This window comes from Danio aesculapii, chromosome 20 (assembly GCF_903798145.1).
Source record: "Danio aesculapii chromosome 20, fDanAes4.1, whole genome shotgun sequence".
Classification (NCBI taxonomy): domain Eukaryota; kingdom Metazoa; phylum Chordata; class Actinopteri; order Cypriniformes; family Danionidae; genus Danio; species Danio aesculapii.
This window is the reverse complement of record NC_079454.1, coordinates 41,370,520-41,391,407: the sequence shown is the minus strand read 5'-3', so window position 1 is coordinate 41,391,407 and position 20,888 is coordinate 41,370,520. Positions and strand designations below refer to the sequence as shown.

The window sequence follows — 20,888 nt, the reverse complement described above, 5'->3', positions numbered from 1 at the left end:
AACTATGCCTTTAAGCACTGACCTTGATTCAAAGCACACACTTCTGATAAATATGATTTCAAAAGCCTTCTTGGGAGTGTTTGATCATGACCGAGGCGTCCTGCGCTTCAGTAATTGCCTGCAGTCAAACACTGTTAATTTGCTGTGTGTTCCCCATAAAGCTCAAAGGCATCACACATGATCCCTGCAAATGATCTTTTATGAGCGGTTTGTGATGACGCTGGAGATTCTCAGCAGTACACTGATGAATATACTGCTTACATCATACATTATTTATCCTGTTTTAAATAATAAACAGAGACACGGGTTTGTGAGTCGGGGTCTTAAAGGGATAGTTAACCCATAAATAGAAACATTTGCTTATTTTCGTGTCATTTTTGCAATGGGAAGCATGCTGGATTTGGGTCCTGTTTAAATAATGAACGACTTTTTCTGCCCTCTAGTGGTGATCATTACGATTGAAAATGAACTTTAGATATTTTTTTTTTCATTTCAAAGGGTCAGGCAGTGAGGTCATCCTCTAAATTAAAATGAAACTGGAAGGTGATTGAAACTGTCAAGCACCAAAAAGATTACACATTCCCAATAAAAGTATCATATATTTAATTTACCAGTGATTTATATTCAAAATGGTGTCTGGAACTGCTAAGGATGTGGAAGAGATTTTTTTTTCTCTTTAATTAATTCATTATTTAATACATACAAATATAATAATAATATCAGTAAAATGTTAAGAATGTAACAATTTGATATTATCACTTCTCTTTAAATGATCGAAATTTATAAACTATTTTAAATAATATTTTCTACATCTAAATATAGTTTGATGTTGCCTAGAAAAAAACGAAAGTCTATAGTAGATAGTGAATCTACTTTAGATAATATTTTATGCATTGATAGTATTTTCATACTGGAAAAAGGATGTTTCATTTTTTTGATGCACCATATTGGGTTCAGGAGAACAAAACATTGTAATGCTTCTGTTTTATGATTTGTGCAGAACTTGTGATATATTTCTCACATATGCTAAATCCAAATGATGTATGTTAAAAATGTAAGATGTGTAGGGACTAACAGGTTTGATGATAGCAGTCACAAAGGACATTGGTTTTTCCATGTCATTTGACCAACTGACAAAGCGAAATGGGTTATTATTGTTCTCATATTTTAAATACTCTGAATAATGTATATATATATATTTACTTAGCACTGTCGCCTCACAGCCAGAAGGTTGCTGGTTTGAGTCCCGGCTGGGCAAGTTAGCATTTCTATGTGGAATTTGCATGTTCTCCCCGTGTTCGTGTGTATTTCCTCCATGGGTTCCGGCTAGAAGAGCATCCGCCGTGTACAACAAATGCTGGAATAGTTGGTGGTTCATTCTGCTGTGATGACTTCTGAAGAGACAGTCCCATAATGCAATTTTAACCCTAAATAAAGGGAAAATGCCTGTGAATCACAAAATACAAAAACTTTCCTCATAATAAACTTACAGATGCTGTCACTGGGGCTATACCTTTTCAAAAGGTACACTTTTAGACCTAGTGTGTCCATATTGGTTCTACAAAGGTACATATTATTACCTAAAATTTTTAGATGGTACAATACTATAGTTTTTAGGCACTAATATGTACACTACCAGTCAAAGGTTTGGGTCAGTAAGATTTTTAAATGTTTTAAAATAAGCTTATTCTGCTCATCAAGGCTGCTTTTATTTAATCAAAAATACAGTACAAATTGTAAACTAGTGAAATGTTATTGCAGTATAACTGTTCAAAAGTAGTTTATCGTTTAATGTAATCATTTATTCCAGTTATTTTAATGATGAATTTTCAGCTTCATTACTCCAGTCTTCAGAGTCACATGACCATTCGGAAATCACTCTAATATTATTATTATTATTATTATTATATGTTATTATTATTATAATATATTTTTTTGTATTATTATTATTAATAGTAATAAAGGCAAGAATTACTGCAGTAATAATTTCATTTGATACTACATACAATAAGAAAGCAGTCATTTAAATAGTTTTTTTTTATAAATATTTAACAATTTTATATTTTTTTGTTACATTTCAGAAATGCCACCTTGATGAACAGAATAATTAAAAGAACCTTAAAGTTATTATTATAACCTTTATGTACAAAAATACCTTTTGAAAAGCTACCAACAACTTTTGTACCTTCATTTTGTTTCCTTATTTTACTGGTTTACTCACCCTGATCCAGACCTTTATGAGTTTCTGTCTTCTGTGAACAAAAAAGAAGATATTTTGAAGAAAGCTGACTAACTTGAGTAACTTGACTTCCATAGTATTTCGTACAAATACTACGAAAGTCAATGGTTACAGGTTTTTTACCATTTTTTCAAAATATCTTCTGAATCTGAAGCAAGTATAAGGTGAGTAAACCATGCTATCCCTTTAATAGTGTTTACTTGTGTGCAGATGATGGTGAACAGGGTGGAGAGAGCTCATCCTCGACCGACCCGCCCAAAGAATCCACAGAGGGGACAAAGACAGAGGGTTCATAAGTCGACAGCAAGTCCTGCAGTGATCTGACCTCACGATCTGCCTCTACTTTTGTCCCATTGACCAAACAACTGTTACACTCTGTGCTATGCAACATCAAGACCACCGAGGATTGGCATTCAGACATGGCCCAGCAGGAAAAACAGCTCATTCCCACAACAGGAGTCCACCCGAAGTTGCGTTTTTTCCCCCTAAATAGTAACGATTGTTCATTTCGTATTGTACCTTTACGACTTCTTTCCAAAGACTCGCCATCATGATTTTCCGAACAACCCAGCTGTTTTGTGTGTCTTATGAAATCAGATGTGACCTGCTCTCCCATTTTAAAAGAACTTTCATTTCATTTGTTTTTAAGACTGCCCCTTATTGCCCCTTATTTTCTCTGAATGTTGACATGTAGTGGCGAAAAAAAGTCTCTTTTTGCACAAAAAACAAACAAACAAACACAGTAAGTACATTCCATTTGGTGGCGTTTTTTAATCTTACGATATATCCGTCTGTCCTTGTACAACAACACTACATCCTCTGTGTTTTGTATTGTAAAGAGATGCATTGTTAACATTCTAGAGGAAAAGATAACAGTGCTGAATTACATGAAATATGATATTTTCTTCTTGTAAATATTACAGAATTGTACATTATATTTGCTAGTATGTTTAAAAAGCCTTTCGTTGTGTGCGTAAACGCTGTTGATGTTGCCCTGTGTGAGCTGAAAGTGGATTGTTAGTTGTCGGATGCATCGCCGCAAAACACCTTGTGGTCATTCGGATATGGTTTTTAAAGTGATAGTCTCAGATATTTCTTTGCTGTTGTTGGTGGCAGTGAAAAAATATGTTTGTGGAGACGTGTTCCTCTTTCATTCCTCTTTTTTTTATCTTGCTTTCATTAAAGAAATACATTTAATTTAATTTAGATTTTTTTTTACAAGGCCATGAATCTTGTGTCGTTATGTCTGTTGTAAGCAACATATAAAAACAGTCATGCTGTGTTTAATGATTACAATAAATCTGTGCTTAGTATTTGTAGCTTTAATTTTTTTTGAGGTGGTGATTATTTATGTAACCAGCAGAGGACACCAGGGATACCTTTTTTAGCATTTAAAGCCCCAAAACGGTTCCAGTTGATTTTTAACAATATAAAAACCATATTAATATCATTACAAAAAATACTAAATAAGTTAATATAATATCAGCTGTATTTATCAGCTATGTATGTACTTTTAATGCACTGTAAAAAAATGTATGACAAAGTCAAGACAATTTCTGTGAGGAGTCTGTATGTTCTCCCCGTGTCGCAGCAGGTTTCCTTCGGGTGCTCCGTTTCCCCCCACTGTCCATGAGCTATAGGTGAATTATATAAGCTAAATTGTCCGTAGTGTATGTGTGAATGGGAATGTATGAATGTTTCCCAGTGATGGGTTGTGGCTGGAAGGGCATCAGCTGTGTAAAACATTCTGGATAAGTTGGCGATTCATTCCGGCGACCCCAGATTAATAAAGGAACTAAGCCGAAAAGAAAATAAATGAATGAATGAATGAATGAAAATGAAGACAACAAATATATTTTATGTTGCTTTAACTTATTTTTATAAGTTAATCAGGTTTCAGCTACACTTTAAAAAATATATAGGCTATGATCAGTTAGTCATGACAACATATGTTTTTAATCATGTTCTAAATTAATTTTATAAGTTACGCAAGCTGCTTTAAATCAGTTTAACATAATATAAGTTCAATGCACTCACTAACCTGATTCAGCTTAAAAATTAAAGCAACCAAGATTTTTACAGTGTATATACTTATATACTATTTAATAATTTTAGTCAGTTTGATTGATGTAAGTTGACTAGAAACAATTGAATCAACTTAATAATTTTGATTCAACAATAATGTTTTTACAGTGTGGAGCTAAGCAAAGCATTTGGTTTTGGTTATACCGCATAATTTAGAGTATAAATATCAATGTTTACCTTTAATATTGCACGCACGCGCACACACAGTTAAAAAAGTCTACCAGTGTTTCTTGGACTGACAGCTAATAGGAACGCTGGCCCCTCCCACTCCTTAGACAAACTATTTAAGATTATTGGCAAAGAGAAAATGCAGCTACATTTTCTACAAAGCATTTTACCGTACGTTTGTTTATTACTAAAACAATTTTGATTCAGAAAATGGTGGATGCTTTTTGTGGCACATGGAAGCTGGTCAGCAGTGAAAACTTTGATGAGTATATGAAATCTATAGGTAAGTTGGACAATATCATCATGCGGTAATCAAATTATAACACTTTACAAAGTTACAGTAATCATTATTAACGTTAATGTTCACAATAGTGCGTTAAATAATATTTAGTAATAATTCGGTACACTTAACAATATATTAGTTAGTCTACTAACACGTGCAAACAACGAACAATACATTTATTACAGTATTTGTTTATATTAGTTAAGCTTATTACAGTTGTTCATTGTTAGTTCATGCATTATCTAATGTTACTGAATTTGGATTTTAATAATGCATTAGTAAATGATGCATTATGGTTAATAAATGCTCAAGAAATATTCATAATTAAATATTTTTAGTAAATACATTAACTAACTTTCTTTAAAGTGTGACCAGAAATTCGTTATTTATTCAAATTATTTATTTTTAATTTAACGTTAGTAAAAAGAGTCTAGATAATTTTTGCAAAGTCTTTTAACAGGTAATTATGTCTAAACATTTTGATTTGTATTCAGTGTATTATAAAAACCTGCAGATATAAATGAATGTTATTGTTTGTAAGGTATTGGGTTCGCAACAAGACAAGTTGGAAATGTGACCAAACGACGCTCCTCATCTCGAAGGAGGGAGAAAGGTGGTCATAAAAACCACAGAGTACCTTCAAGAACACCGAGATCTCATTCACACTGGGTGAAGAGTTTGATGAAACCACTGCTGATGACCGACACTGCAAAGTAGGTTTGGAAAAAAAATTGTTTCATAATCAAAACTGTAACTGGGAACACTGCATCCCCATTCGAGATTATATGATGAGATGAATACAGAGCTGATAGGGTTTTATTATTATTTATTTATTTTTTTATCAGTCCACTGTCGTGCTCAAAGGAAACCAGCTCGTCCATGTGCAAAAGTGGGATGGGAAAGAGACCACTTTGTCCGGGAGATCAAGGACGGGAAGATGGTGATGGTAAGAGTCTTGACTGTATTCTCCAAAGATTCTGCATGCGTCCTTGTATCTGTACTGTATCAGTATCTTTTCAACTTGATTTAGAAACTCACCTTTGGGGACGTGGAGGCTCTTCGCATCTATGAAAAAGCATAAGTTTTGGAAATACAATCAGGTGTTGTTGTTCTTCTTTCTGGCCAGCAACAGACAGTCATGATGTGCTCTGAAAGCAAAACATTGGACTTTATTCATCCAAATCAATGAAAGAATGGACTTTAAATATTTTTGTTTTTTAATATTTTTTTATTGGTACAATACATTAGTCTGAATAGGCTGGTTTGTATAATAAAGAACCAACAGAAATGATGACTTGTGTGTTCGTTCATGGATCGATATTAATGTATTTATACCCCGTTTTGATGCTGTATAAACCCTTTTTACACTTGTATGACTCTATCTATCTATCTATCTATCTATCTATCTATCTATCTATCTATCTATCTATCTATCTATCTATCTATCTATCTATCTATCTATCTATCTATCTATCTATCTATCTATCTGTATGTCTGTCTGTCTGTCTGTCTGTCTGTTTGTCTGTCTGTCTGTATGTCCGTCCGTCCGTCCGTCCGTCCGTCCGTCCGTCCGTCCGTCTGTCTGTCTGTCTGTCTGTCTGTCTGTCTGTCTGTAATACACAGTTTACCGTGATTTAAAGAAGACATACCTTTAAATATGAATTGGGTTTTCCGATTTGTCAGGCACACCTACTCTGTGAAAATAATTGGGTTAAAAATACCCAAGGTGCTATAATAACCCAACTATAAGTTATTATAGCACCTTCCCAACTATAGATTATTTTAACCCAATGCATTGGGTTATTTTGATTAAATGGTATTTTATCCATTCTGGTATTACAATTGCTACTATTACTAGTACTATTAATTTTATAATTATGGCTGTGTAAATAAATAATATACATAAAAAAACTTAAAAATGCTTTATTTTCCATTACATTTTAAACTCCAGACACATTTATTAAAATAAAATAAGAATCACTAATAATGAAGAAACACAACAAAGTGCAGACAGTTATAAACTGTGCAAGCAGAAAATCATGTGTTGATGGAGCAGAATATAGAGTTCTGTGTGCTGTAGAGATTGTCCAACAGCTGGCTTCACTCAGTGTACAATACATTTTAACCACATGACCGCTTCTAAAAGATGGTCCTGCTTTGGTGCCACTCCTCCCATTATAATGAAGATTTTGTACTTTGGCATAATACATAATATCAAAATACCAATGATGCTTGCTCCAACCTTAAAACAGAAATTAAGAATAGTAAATGTGCACACAGGCCCAAATAACAACAAAAAACATGTACTTACCCATTTTTGCATTGCATGGGAAAATAGCTTGAGGGCTGCAACATCTTCATCATTTAATTCACATTAAATCAATAATATGATAAAATGTTGTGTTGCACTTAATGCACTTCTAAATAAATATTAATATATCCGTAACATGAAAATCGACATTTTACTAAACTAAACTACATAGAAAAACCAAACTAAGGTTTAAGGTGTGTGAATGATATTAGGCCTATATATTATATAAATGTTCTATTTAAAAATACTCATGTATTAATTATTATTATTATTATAAATATTTTTATTATTTATTAATAAAAATTGAAAGCTTTCTATTAAACGTCTATGATTATGACAGGCTTTAGATTTGTAATTTCCAATCAGTGCGCGTGACCGCAGAAGGTTGCGCAAACCAGCAGTCACGTGAGATCCGCTGTTTTTCCTGTTTTGGTTTTACACAACAAGAGTTTATAACAGTACCCAAGACAAACGCTCAGTAATGGCTTTACTCGTTCTGTTATTTTTGTTTGGTCATGTTTTTAACTTGCAGGTTTCTTCTGCGCCCGTTAGTAATGTCTCCAAACAACCTGCAGAGCGCATGTAAGTGTTTCAGAGCCTCATCAGCTGTTTCAGGTGTTCATGTCTCCTCCTGAACCTGTTTTTATTAAGAGCCTATTGTTGGCCAGGTTTAGTTTGTTTTAGATGGATAATATCTCCTGAAGCTGTTTTTATGCAGAAGTTTGTTCTTTAATATAGTATATCTTCTTATTTCTGTCATAAATAGCCGTAGATTCTTACATATTTCTGTGATTCACATTAAGAGCCTATTGTTGGCCAGGTTTAGTTTGTTTCAGGTGCATCATATCTCTTTCTGAAGCTGGTTTTCTGCATAAGTATGTTCTCTGGTATTGAAAACTTTCTTATTTCTGGCATAAATAGTCATAGATTCTTACATATTTACTGTAATTAGTCTTAAGAGCAAATTTTGTGCAGGCTTTGTTTGTTTCAGGTGTTCATATCTCTTGAAGCTGTTTTTATGCAGAAGTTTGTTATTTGATAAATAGCTGTAGATTTTTACCTCTTTTCTGTTGTTCACATTAAAAGCCTATTGTTGTCCAGGTTAGTTTGTTTCAGGTGCATAATATCTCCTTCGGAAGCTGTTTTTATGCAGAAGTTTGTTCTTTGGTATCGAATACCTTCTTATTTTTGTCATAAATAGCCATAGATTCTTAAATATTACTGTGATTTTTCTTAATGAGCCTAATATTGTCCTGGTTTAGCTTGATTAGTTTGGTTGTAGGGGTGGGCGATATGGCAAAAATGCAATCTCTACAATTATTTTCCATATTGAACGATAATAATATTTATTTCAATATCAGTTGTTATCGCTTCCAGATTTAAAGGAGTACCCCAACAATGACTGAAGCCACAAAAGTTAGAGGGTCCATTAAATGGCACAACATATTTTCGGCTAATACATTTTTTTGTGGTAAAATATCTCTAATATCAACACACTTTTAGATTCCCATTGTTGCACTTTTTGCTGTGTGATTGGCTCTTAGATCAATATAGAGTAAAAAAGTCAGAGCTTATCATTACTATTGACATAAATTTTATCGCGATTTGATATAATATTGTTACCGGCCCTCCCCTAGGTTGTAGGTGTTTTGTTTAGGCTTTAAGACTCATACATTACTTCATAAAACATAAAGAAATATGTGATATTAACAAACAAATGAAAAAATCATTTAAGTTGAAGTTAACAGCAAATTTTATTAAGATCATGGTGGTAGTCCACATTACTGTGTACTAGACTCTGAAAAAAATAAGTGGATTTATTACATTTTTTAAGATAACTGGTTGCAAACAATTTAGATGGGTTTCATTTAAACAAACACATTAAATTGAGCATTACTAAATTTATTTTCTTTGTTTAAAATCAGCCAATAGAAATTGTTTGCAACCAGTTACCTTACAAAAATCCAATGAATAATTTTTACAGTGTACATTACTGTATAACTATACAGTATTTTTTAAATGTAATGTAAAGATCAATAAAGTGGTTTGTAAAAAAGAAATGTCCTATTGAAATTAGTTTACTGAAATTTAATAAACTGTAATGACAGTCAAAGTAATCTGTCTGAAAGATGAACTTAAAATTACATTAGACGGTGCATATAAAGCCAAATGTGCAATTATGCTGAAATGGGATCTAGTGAAGCCAAATTAGATTTTCTGTAGTTTACAGAATGATTACATTTAATTTAATATTTAACTGATGTATTGAAGTATTCTGTTACTTAAAAGGGTCTAAAATAGTGAAACAAATCAAATTTCTCTTCATGTTTTGACAAATAAGATGTCTTTGTGCTATAAAACCTTTCTGTAAGTTTCAGAAACTGCTTTTATTGAAAGAAAATGAAAAATAATAAAATAAAGCAAATGAAGTTGAAGGCAAATGGTTTATTCCGCAAGTGAAAGTACTGTTTAATGGAGCGAGAAGTGTTTTTCACAGCATTTCCTATATGTTTTTGTTTGGTGACCAATGTTAGTATGTTTAGCTTCATTTATTCATTTTCTTTTTGGCTTAGTCCCTTTATAATCTGGGGTTTGCCACAGCAGAATGACCACCAACTTATCAAGCATATGTTTTTTCACGCAGTGGATGCCCTTCCAGCTGTAACCCATCACTGGGAAAGATCCATACGCACTCATTCACACACATACAAACTATGGACAATTTTAGCTTACCCAATTCACCTATGGCACATGTCTTTGGACTGTGGGGGAAACCGGAGCACTCAGAGGAAACCGGGAACCACAGGGAGAACATGCAAACTCCACACAGAAAGCCCAACTGACACAGCCGAGGCTCGAACCTGCTGTGAGGTGACATCGATACCCACTGTGCCACCGTTGCAGCCCTCGTTTAGCTTATTAATAAAAATAATTATGGTCAATATTGTTAACCCCATTAAGAAATTATAATTTTTTTATAATATTAAATAATAGTAGAACAAACCCACCCTTGTCCAATAACATGCCTACCTAGTTACCCAATAATCTCGTTAAGCTTTTTAAATTGCACTTTAGGCTGAATATTAGTATCTTGAAAAATATCTAGGAAAATATTATGTTTTGTGATCATGGCTAAGACAAATAATTCGTTTTTTAGAAATTAATTATTAAAAGTATGATGTTTAAACATTTGTACATATATAAATAGTTAAAAGTTAATTTGGGTCAAAACACAAAGACAAAAAGTAAAAGTATTTATTATTTGCAGAAGGAAATGTATCTAAAGACTACATGCAAGTCGGTAAAAACTCATTGTGTTCAGGCCATATTTAAAGGAAGGTATTTGACATATTTGTGATGTGACTTTATCTAACACAATAACTGTAAATTTCAGCTTAAATTCTGGCATATCTCAGACCTGCACTTGGATCCGGACCTACCATGTGACAGAAGACCATACCAAAGTGTGTTTTTCCTCTAAGGGTGTTTCCCGCATTGGACCCTGGAGTGTTGGCGATTTCCTCTGGATTCTCCATACAGCTCATTCTCTCAGCGTTTAGTTACATGAAGCAAGGGACCTGCAGCCTGAGTTCATTATATGGACCGGGTATGAAGCAATCTTGAGTTGGCTTGCATCAGTTCTGTGTGATCTTTAAAAATGATGGTATTGGTATTGATGAGTTATTGATGAAAATGCATTTTTAGATTCTTGGTCATTATGATGTGTTTATAGCTTATTATTTTTCTATGTTGAATCCTTGTATTTTAGTGCATGTTTGATTTTCTCTCATTATCTCATGCTTTAGGTTTTAGAGCATTAAAATAAAATGTATTATTATTATCAATATGGTACTTGGCATAATAATACTATACTTTTCTTGAACTGTTGCAGAGACAGTCCTCCGCATGTCCCTAAAGAAGAGCTGTCCACTGATGTAGTGATCAATGTGATTGCTAATATGACCCACACCATACAGCAGTTCTTCCCACAGATTCCTGTTTATCCTGCCCTGGGCAACCATGACTACTGGCCACAGGTATTTCAGATCCAAGGACAACTGGAGTACTTTACTAGGAATTTAATATTTCTGGGGTGAGATGAAGGGAGGGTGTTTTTGGTTGTCTAAATAGAGTGTTTGTACACCGCTTGTATATGAAAATGTTGAATATAAGTAGTTTATACTATATTATTGTTATCAAATGATTAATTGCTATTAATCGCATCCAAAATAAAAGTTCTTATTTACATACAGTTGAATTAAGCATTATTAGCCCCCCTTTGAACTTTTTTCTTTTTAAAATATTTCCCAAATTATGTTTTACAGAGCAAGGAAATTTTCACAGTATGTCTGATAATATTTTTTTCTTCTGGAGAAAGTCTTATTTGTTTTATTTCGGCTAGAAATGTTTTTCGATAGTCTACAGAACAAACCATCGTGACAACTTGCCTAATTACCCTAACCTGCCTAGTCATTTTAAGCTGAATAGAAGTGTTTTGAAAAATGTCTAGTCAAATGTGATTTACTGTCATCATGGCAAAGATAAAATCAATCAGTTATTAGAAATGAGTTATTAAAACTATTGTGTCAGAAATGTGTTGAAAAAAATCTTCTCTCTGTTAAACAGAAATTGTGGGAAAAAAATAAACAGGGGGGCTAATGGCTAATAATTCAGGAGGGCTAATAATAAATATATATTATTAATATATATATATATATATATATATATATATATATATATATATATATATATATATATATATATATATATATATATATATACACACTTACTGTATGTATGTAATGTAGCAGTGCTACATGTGTGTGTGTGTGTGTGTGTGTGTGTGTGTGTGTGTGTGTGTGTGTGTGTGTGGTGTGTGTGTGTATGTATATATATGATAAGACGCAGGGCGAATGCCTTAGTACCCCAGCAGTGCTGACATACAGCCATATCACACTGCTACGAGTGTGATATTGCATTTATACAACAGAACAGTTCGACTGCATAATTATGTATAAATAAAAAAAAGTCGAACACAGAGAGTCTCAAATCTTTTGTACGAGAATTACTTTCTTCCGCTGTTTATTCACATCTGCAGCTGATCTTCAGAACAGCAAAAAGCGTTGCTACTTCACCAACGTCACTTTAGAGCTAGTATTTGAATGATTCTTTTGTGTAATGTCTAAAGTTATGACAAAACAGGTGATTTAACTCACATTTTAAGATATGCCATCAGTCTACAGGGATTTCCTAATAATTCTCTGTTGCAATCGACATATCACAATAATTATCCCCAAAAAAGCCAAAGCAAAGCAAACACCAGATTACTTTGGTATAAATACAGCACTACAAAAGAGAGAGATCGACTTAGAATGTCAATTACCTGTTCTGTAATAATTTGTGTATTTATACATATATCTAAATACAAACATTTATCTTGGATGCCATTAATGGTTTGACAGCACTAATTAATATTTGAATTTATTAAAAGCTTACTTATATTTTGGTATTTTTTGTCATGTCTGAAAAAATATTAATGCACAAAAACAATTAAGCAAAGAAAAACTTTTCAAACATTGCCACATGACATGGTCAACATTGATGGCATTGATTTATTTGTTATTTTCAGAGCCAGACAGAATCTGTGGTCTTTTATTTGCTACTGTATTTCTGCACAGAACTTTGTAAAAAAAAGTCTGGGATTTCATCTGTGGATGAAATTTATGCAGAATGATTTTGAGAGTATAGTAACTAAAAATGTAGCACATAAATAAGTAAATAATAGCTTTTTAAATTTGTTTAAGGTCAATAGTCTCATTTATATCTTGCTTTAAATTCATTTAGGATCAGTTCCCAACATCTGCGAATGCGATTTATGATGCTGTTGCCAAACTCTGGTCTTCGTGGTTGAATCCAGCAGCTGTGGCTACTTTGCAGAAAGGTAACCATTGATAAGGAAGACATACTGCCTACAGTATATATATAAACATAAAAAAACAGTACAGCATAAAACTTTGGCGGTTTTAAAAGCTTGACTTTTCCAAACCACGCTATACCTTAAAAACAGTTATCGTCCCATGCCTAGTCCACAAAGTATTTTCCCAAAAGTCTTGGAGAACATCAAGATGTTTCTGACAAAACAGAGACCAGCCTTAATGGGTTTTTTGCTGTGGTTTTCATCTTTAAACTTAACCATTTTTTCCTAATCTCTTTCTTATGGTGGAGTCATGAACACTCACCTTAACTGATGCAAGTGAGGCCTACGATTGTTGGATGTTGTTTGATGTTTTTTGGGGGTCTTTTGGATGACCTCTTGGATGAGTTGTCGATGCGCTCTTGGAGTAATTTTGGTCGGTCGACCACTCTGGGAAAATTCTCCATTGTTTCATGTTTTAGATAATGGGTCTCAATGTTATTGGCTGCAGTCCAAAAGCCTATGTTAGAAATGGTTTTATAACATTTTCTCGACATGATGTCTAGCTTTTGAGGATCTTTTAGTCTACTTCACGATTGTGAACAGATGTGGCAGTAATCAGGCCTGGGTGTGGCTAGATTAATTGAACTCGATGTTGTTCTGTTGGCTTCATTGAACATGGACCTTCAGCATGCACTGGGGTGGTTTGCTGCCGAGTGTGACGCGGCTGGGATGACAATCAGCACCTAAAAGTCTGAGGCCATGGTGTTCCTTTGGAAAAAGGTGGTTTGCCATCTTCAGGTTGGAGGAAAGTCCTTCCCCCAGGTGGAGTTTTCAAGTGTCTTGGGGTTTTGTTCACCAGTGAGGGAAGGATGGAATGTGAGATTGACAGGTGGATTGGTGCAGCAGTAATTCGATGGATGTACCAGTCCGTTGTGGTAAAGAAGGAGCTGAGGCGAAGGCAAAGCTCTATATTTGCCAGTCAATCTACGTTCCTACTTTCACCAATGGTCATGACCAAAAGGACAAGATCTTGGATGCGAGCGGCCGAAATGAGTTTCCTTTGCAGCAGGGCGCACTCTTATAGATAGGGTGAGGAGCTCTGTCACCCGGGAGGAGCTCCGAGTAGAGCGGCTGCTCCTCCACATCGAGAGAAGTCAGCTGAGGTGGCTTGGGCATCTGTTTCGAATGCCTCCTTGATGCTTACCTAGGGAGGTGTTCCAGGCATGTCCCACCGGGAGGAGACCTCGGGGAAGACCCAGACACAGGGACTATGTCTCTCGGCTGGCCTGGGAACACCTCGGGATCCCCCCGGAGGAGCTGGAAGAAATGTCTGGGGAGAGGGAAGTCTGGGGTTCTCACCCTAGACCCAACCCCGGAAAATTGGTTAAAAATTAATGAATGGATGGATGAATGAATGAATGAACCAGAGTTAAGTTTTAGCAGGGGGATGTAAACAGGGGATGTAAACACTTTTTTTACACAGGGCTATGTAGTTTTGGATTTTGTTTTCCCTTAATAATAAAAACCTTAATTAAAAAAAATTACATAATTTCAAAACTGTTTACTTGTGTTGTATTTTGATTAACATTTAAATTCGTTTGAAGATCTGAAACATTAAAGTGTGACAAATTGCAAAAAAAAGAAATCTGTAAGGGGTAAACACTTTTTCACACCTCTTTATATTAAACTTACATTATCATTATTCAGTTATTTATGCATTTATCATTTCACATTTAATATATGATGCAAACTACATAATGACGCCAAACCTCTGTTCATCGAGGCTCTGTTTTCATCACTTTGATTGATTTAATTAATTGATTGCACCTAACAGAAACCTTTTAGCTTTAAAATATATTAAGCTAATGAATGCCCTTTGTTTGTCACGTCTGTGTGTGAAGGAGGCTTTTACTCTCTTGTGATCAAACCTGGTCTGCGTCTGGTGAGTCTCAACACAAACCTGTACTACAGTCCTAATGAAGTGACCGTAAACATGAGCGACCCTGCGGGGCAGTTCCAATGGCTGCAGGAAACACTTGAGCTGTCAAGACAAAACATGGAGAAGGTGAATATATGTCCTGCCTGCTTTAACAATACACTTTCATTTCAGTAAGAGCCCTCTGCACTGATCAAACAGGGCCACTTTATTATAAGCTTGTAAATTAATAGTCACATAGTGAGATGTGCATGTAAGTGACATCAGCGTTGTGCGAGTGACTGCTGGCATTAATGTCATGTTTTTTTCTCTGAGGTCTATGTGATCGCGCACGTCCCCATCGGTTACCTACCCTTTGCTAAAAATACGACAGCCATCCGAGAACACTACAATGAACAACTGGTCAAAATATTTCGCAACTACAGTGAGGTGGTGGAGGGTCAGTTTTATGGGCACACTCATCGGGACAGTATCATGATTCTGTTGGATCAGCAAGGTAACTTTATTCACTTCAGTGCATTAATGAAAAATTCAATAGACTTTTTGTTTTAAGCTGTGTGAGTCATTGTTAAGGACATCGAAAAAGATTAAAAAAAAACACAGAAAAGGAATTTGTTTTAGGTTGATTGAATGAAATACTTACTGCTTGGTGCAAAATATGCACTGAAAGTAAAAAAACTATCTATCTATCTATCTATCTATCTATCTATCTATCTATCTATCTATCTGTCTGTCTGTCTGTCTGTCTGTCTGTCTGTCTGTCTGTCTGTCTGTCTGTCTGTCTGTCTGTCTGTCTGTCTGTCTGCCTCCTGCCTGCCTGCCTGCCTGCCTGCCTGCCTGCCTGCCTGCCTGCCTGCCTACATACATACATACATACATACATACAGTTGAAGTCAGAATTGTTAGCCCCCCTGTTTATTCCCCCACCCCCCAATAAAAAACCCCCCAATTTTCCCCAATTTATGTTTAACGGAGAGAATATTTTCTCAGCATATTTTAAACATAATAGTTTAAATAACTAATCTCTAATAACTGATTTATTTTATCTTTGCCATGATGACAGTAAATAATTTCTGACTAGATATTTTTCATGACACTTCTATACAGCTTAAAGTGACATTTAAAGGCTTAACTAGGTTAATTAGGTTAAGTAGGTAATGAGGTAATTAGGCAAGTTATTGTATAACGATGTTTTGTTCTGTAAACTATCAAAAAAATAGCTTAAAGGGGCTAATAATTTTGACCTTAAAATGCTGTTTAAGAAATGAAAAGCTGCCGAAATTAAACAAGTAAGGCTTTCTCCAAAAGAAAAATATTATCAGACGTACTGTGAAAATTTCCTTGCTCTTTTAAACATAATTTGGGAAATATTTAAAAAGAAAATTCACATGTTTCTAATAATTCTAATATATACATATACATGAATACATGTATGTATGTATGTATGTATATATATATATATATATATATTATATATTATATATATATATATTATATATACACACATACATACATATAGGAGTGAATGATGACACAACTTCACACCGTGTTTACAGAAAACATACTGATTTTGTTTTTTCACCATTTCGGTTTTTCTTCAAGGTAAACCTGTGAACTCCATATTTGTCACACCTGCTGTTACACCCATCAAAAGTCAATCAGAGCCATTTTCAAACAACCCTGGTGTGCGCGCATATCTCTACCAACCTGACAGTTATGCTTTGCTGGTAGGTGTCTGCAAACTTCACTGATGTATTTGCTGTTTGTAGCACATTCTGCTGTTTAGAATTTTTAACAATGTTTCGGCAGGTTTGATGAGCCTTTTTTAAAGACCACTATGAGTGAAATTGAAGGCCTATATTACAATATTTGTCTCGTTTGCTGTCGTAATACAGCAGATTGTATTTGGACTAGTGAAAGACACATATCAGTGACTTAGAACACAGTGCTTCAGTGAATTGAAGACTTTTGAAGGCTTACATTTTTGAAAAGGTACAGTTGAAGTCAGAATTATTAGCCCCCCGGTATATTTTTTCCCCAATTTATGTTTAACAGAAAGAAGATTTTTTTTCAACACATTTCTAAACATAATAATTTTAATAACTAATTCCTAATAACTGATCTCTTTTATCTTTATCATGATGACAGTAAATAATATTAAATAATTAAATATTAAATATAAATAAATAATTTACTCGATATTTTTTAAGAGACTAGTATTCAGCCTAAAGTGCTATTTAAAGACTTAACTAGATCAATTAAGTTAATTAGGCAAGTCATTGTATAACAGTTGTTTTTAAAAAATATTGCTTAAGGGGGTAGTAATATTGACCCTAAAATGGTTTTAAACAAATTTAAAACTGCTTTTATTCCAGACAAAATAAAATAAATAAGACTTTCTGCAGAAGAAAAAATATAGGAAATATTTGAAAAAGAAAAAAAAAAAATCACCGGAGGGTTCATAATTTTAACTTCAACTGTATGTGGTTTTTGACTGTTTTTAATGGAATTTACTTATTAAAACCTGTGATTTTTGAGGCACTTTAAAATAATTCTCACATGTTTTTTTAATTAAAAATAAGCATTTATACTGTACAGCATCTGCAGGGGCTAAAATAACCTTGTAATAATTTTCTAATATTTAATTAATTAAACCTGTTTTTGCGCTGATACAAAAAATAAAGTGAAACATATTTTTTAATTTAATTGGTTCACATTTTTAGTTTTTCTAATGTAGCAATTCTAATGGATAAATTTGTCATGACCATTTTCTCCATAGAAATTCAAAGGATCATAATCTAAGTTATTTTTAAACAATGTTGTTACTACAACACAGTAGTTTGTTTCAGTATTACACTTCATTGAACATTACACATACTGTAAACATCACCCATATATTAAATAACTGCAGGTTAAGTACTGTATTTTATATATAACACTTTAAACTGTTAAAAGCTATTAGTTGTAATTATTATACAAGTAATGTAATAATGTGAACCTTTTGTAAACCTGCTATAAAAATAAACTTATATTTAATTGAATTGAATTAATGGGTGGCACGGTGGCTCAGTGGTTAGCACTGTCACCTCATATAAAAAAGGTCGCTGGTTCCAGTCCCGGCTGGGCCAGTTGACATTTCTGTGTTTGCATGTGATTGCATGGCTTGGGTTTCCTCCGGGTGCTCTGGTTTCTTCCACAGTCCAAAGACATGCAGTATAGGTGAATTGGATGAGCTAAATTTGCCGCAGTGTGTGAGTGAATGTGAGCATGTATGAGTGTTGTCTTGTACTGGGTTGGAGCTGAAAGGGCATCCGCTGCATAAAACATAAGCCGGAATATTTGGCGGTTCATTCCACTGTGGCGACCCTTGATAAATCAGGGACTAAGCTGAAGGAAAATGAAGGAATGAATTGAATTGTTTTGCTGTATTACATGAAAAAAACATCTGTAATACAACAACTCACACATTTTATAAATTGTAGACTTTTTAAAATCCCACAGAAATCCTGTTCCCACCTTGTCTAAAAATGGCGTCTTTTAATTCTGACATTATGAGCAGCATGACTTGTTTGGCTTAATTTAAACAAATGAGAAAGTGTCTTTTGTGTGTAAGGTCTTAGTCTCTCTTCTTCGAGCGACTCCTGCTTCTGAATGATTAATGATGCTGTCAGGTCTAATTACATGCTGTGTTTTAATCAAGGTGTCAGCTCAAAGCGTGTTGGCTCTTCCATCGCATCTCTTCCCATCACCACTCTCTCTCTCTTTTTCCTCCAAAGGATATTTGGCAGTTCTATCTAAATCTCTGAAGCAAACTTGGAGCAAAGGTCTGAGTGGAAGCTGGAATACACAATGACTGAGGCGTTTGGTATCGATGACATTCAGCCACGCAGCTTGCAGGAACTCGCACTTAGGTTTGAAAAGCCACAAAGCAAGGCCTTTGACAAGTATTTTAGCAATTTTATGGTAAGCTACAACACAAGTGCAAGATGTGAGGGTGTCTGCAAGACAATTCAGGTTTGTGCTGTACACTATTTGGATAGAGAGAGCTACTCGCAGTGTATTGACAAAAGACAGAAGGATTGAGCTGATGATACAATACTGAGGGAGATACTTGATTTGAAACATTTTTAACTTGATCAACTCTAATCAGGGAACATTTTATATTTAAAGATTAATTGGGAACACTCTACTCAGTGTTTCTCAAACACGTTTCTGAAGGACCACCAACACCGCATGTTTTGATGTCTCCTTTGTCTGTCACTCCCATTACAGGTCTTTGAGTCTCTGCTAATGAGCTGATGATTTGAATCAGGTGTGTTTGGTTAAGTAGACCTGGTATGCAGAGCTGGTGGTCCTCCAGGATTGTGGTTGAAAAACACTGTTCTACTTGAAAGTGGTGTTCATAAGACTGTCATGAAACCTTTATAATCTCTGACTTAGACTCAACTGTCATGACATAATTCATAATTACTGTACAGTGAACCGATGAATCCATAGTGAGGTAAGTGACGTTATAAAGTACACTGCTGTAGCATTTGAAGAAGTACCCGACTTGTGTGCTCACATCCTCTGTGTCCTCACATCCAAGGACACAAGTCTGAACTTTGGTATTTGGTACTTGGTATTTAGAAACAACAACCATAGAGTTAATTGTCATTCACTCAGTTATGTCATTTTAATGCAAAGATGTCACCGTCATGCAGTGGTGGAAGACTGAAAAATCATACTTAAGTAAAAGTACCATTACTGCCTAAAAAGGTAGCGCAAGTAGAGTAAAAGTATCTGTTACCAATATTACTCAAAGTAAGAGTAAAAAGTTGCCTTTTCAAAAGTACTCAAGAGTAATGAGTATTACACTGTAAAAAGTTGATGCGTTTACATGTAATTTGTGGATGTGTGTAAACGTAACATTCTGTAGTGTATTTAGTTATTGCCCAGCAGGCACACAACATCATAAGATGTTAATATTAAGTTAGATTTAGGTTGTTATGTCAGGTGACCAAATTCAATGTCTAGTCAGTGTCCAAGGACAATGTTATTTTAATGTCTAATAACAACTTCAAATGACGTTGATATTTGGTTTATTTTAGGTTGAGTTAGAAAGTAACCAAAATCCAACGTCGAGCCAACATTTTGAACAACGTTGACGTCTAATACTGACATTTATTCGTCAGGTATGGCAACCAAAATCCAACGCCTGATAGCGTCCACACAACATCAAGCCGTAACATCATTAGACGTGATATTGGTTAATTTAGGTTAGATGTTGGACATTGACGTTGGCCTGACGTTGAGTTCTAACATCAACCCGATTTTTATTTCTAAAACATAAAAACTAGTTGTCAAAATCTGTCAAGCAAATTGTATAAAAATGTACATCTTTTTTTCCTGAAAATGTCTTCTAAATTGAACAATTTCACGAATGATTTACAGGCCTGTGTATGTTGTTGGTTCAGTTCCAATATGTGCTGCAATATTGTTTACAGTGTGCACAGCTCTACCCAAAGGACTTTATGTTTGTTGTGAATAAGGATGTGTTTATTCTTTGCACAATGCTGTGAATAATTTAGAGTTGCAAAGAAATGCAGTAAAATGTGAAACATACATATTCAGTGTCTTGTACTCAGATACCTCACTAAATGCAGTGATATCTAACTTTTCTGTAGTTTTCAAATGACTGTGTAAATAGTATCTAGTGCTTTCTTGAGCATTTTCAGGAAGTGTCACCAAAATCTGACTTTTTTTTTTTTGCATTGGAATAAATGTACAGAGTAAACTGTCATAATGAAAACATGACAAAGCCATTTGACTATCTTGTTCATAAACAATGGTGTCAGGACTTTTCATCTTGATGACACTGACACTTTCATTGACATCAATACTTGCTTTTGAGGAATGAGCTCTCCATTTTGAGCAAGTGACACGCTTTTGCAGCTTATCAACTAGGTT

General features: G+C 34.4%; 2 protein-coding genes and 1 pseudogene across 2 annotated transcripts in view; all 3 read left to right on the top strand.

Moving 5' to 3' along the window:
- Window positions 1–3,441, top strand: part of pkib (protein kinase (cAMP-dependent, catalytic) inhibitor beta) — a 78,041-nt gene extending 74,600 nt beyond the window's left edge. Inside the window, 1 exon segment of the mRNA XM_056445447.1 lies at window positions 2,450–3,441. Within this exon segment, the coding sequence (XP_056301422.1) occupies window positions 2,450–2,535 (86 nt within the window). The 3' untranslated portion in view covers window positions 2,536–3,441.
- Window positions 3,442–4,651: 1,210 nt separating this feature from the next.
- Window positions 4,652–6,010, top strand: LOC130247809 (fatty acid-binding protein, brain-like; annotated as a pseudogene).
- Window positions 6,011–7,567: 1,557 nt separating this feature from the next.
- Window positions 7,568–19,056, top strand: LOC130248095 (acid sphingomyelinase-like phosphodiesterase 3a). The gene is given in 12 exon segments (XM_056481630.1): window positions 7,568–7,652; window positions 10,467–10,519; window positions 10,521–10,574; window positions 10,576–10,657; window positions 10,660–10,693; window positions 10,979–11,123; window positions 12,931–13,027; window positions 14,905–15,068; window positions 15,255–15,435; window positions 16,542–16,666; window positions 18,716–18,741; window positions 18,743–19,056. Coding segments are annotated over 12 exon segments (1,326 nt in total). The 3' UTR covers window positions 19,023–19,056.
- Window positions 19,057–20,888: the final 1,832 nt, after the last annotated feature.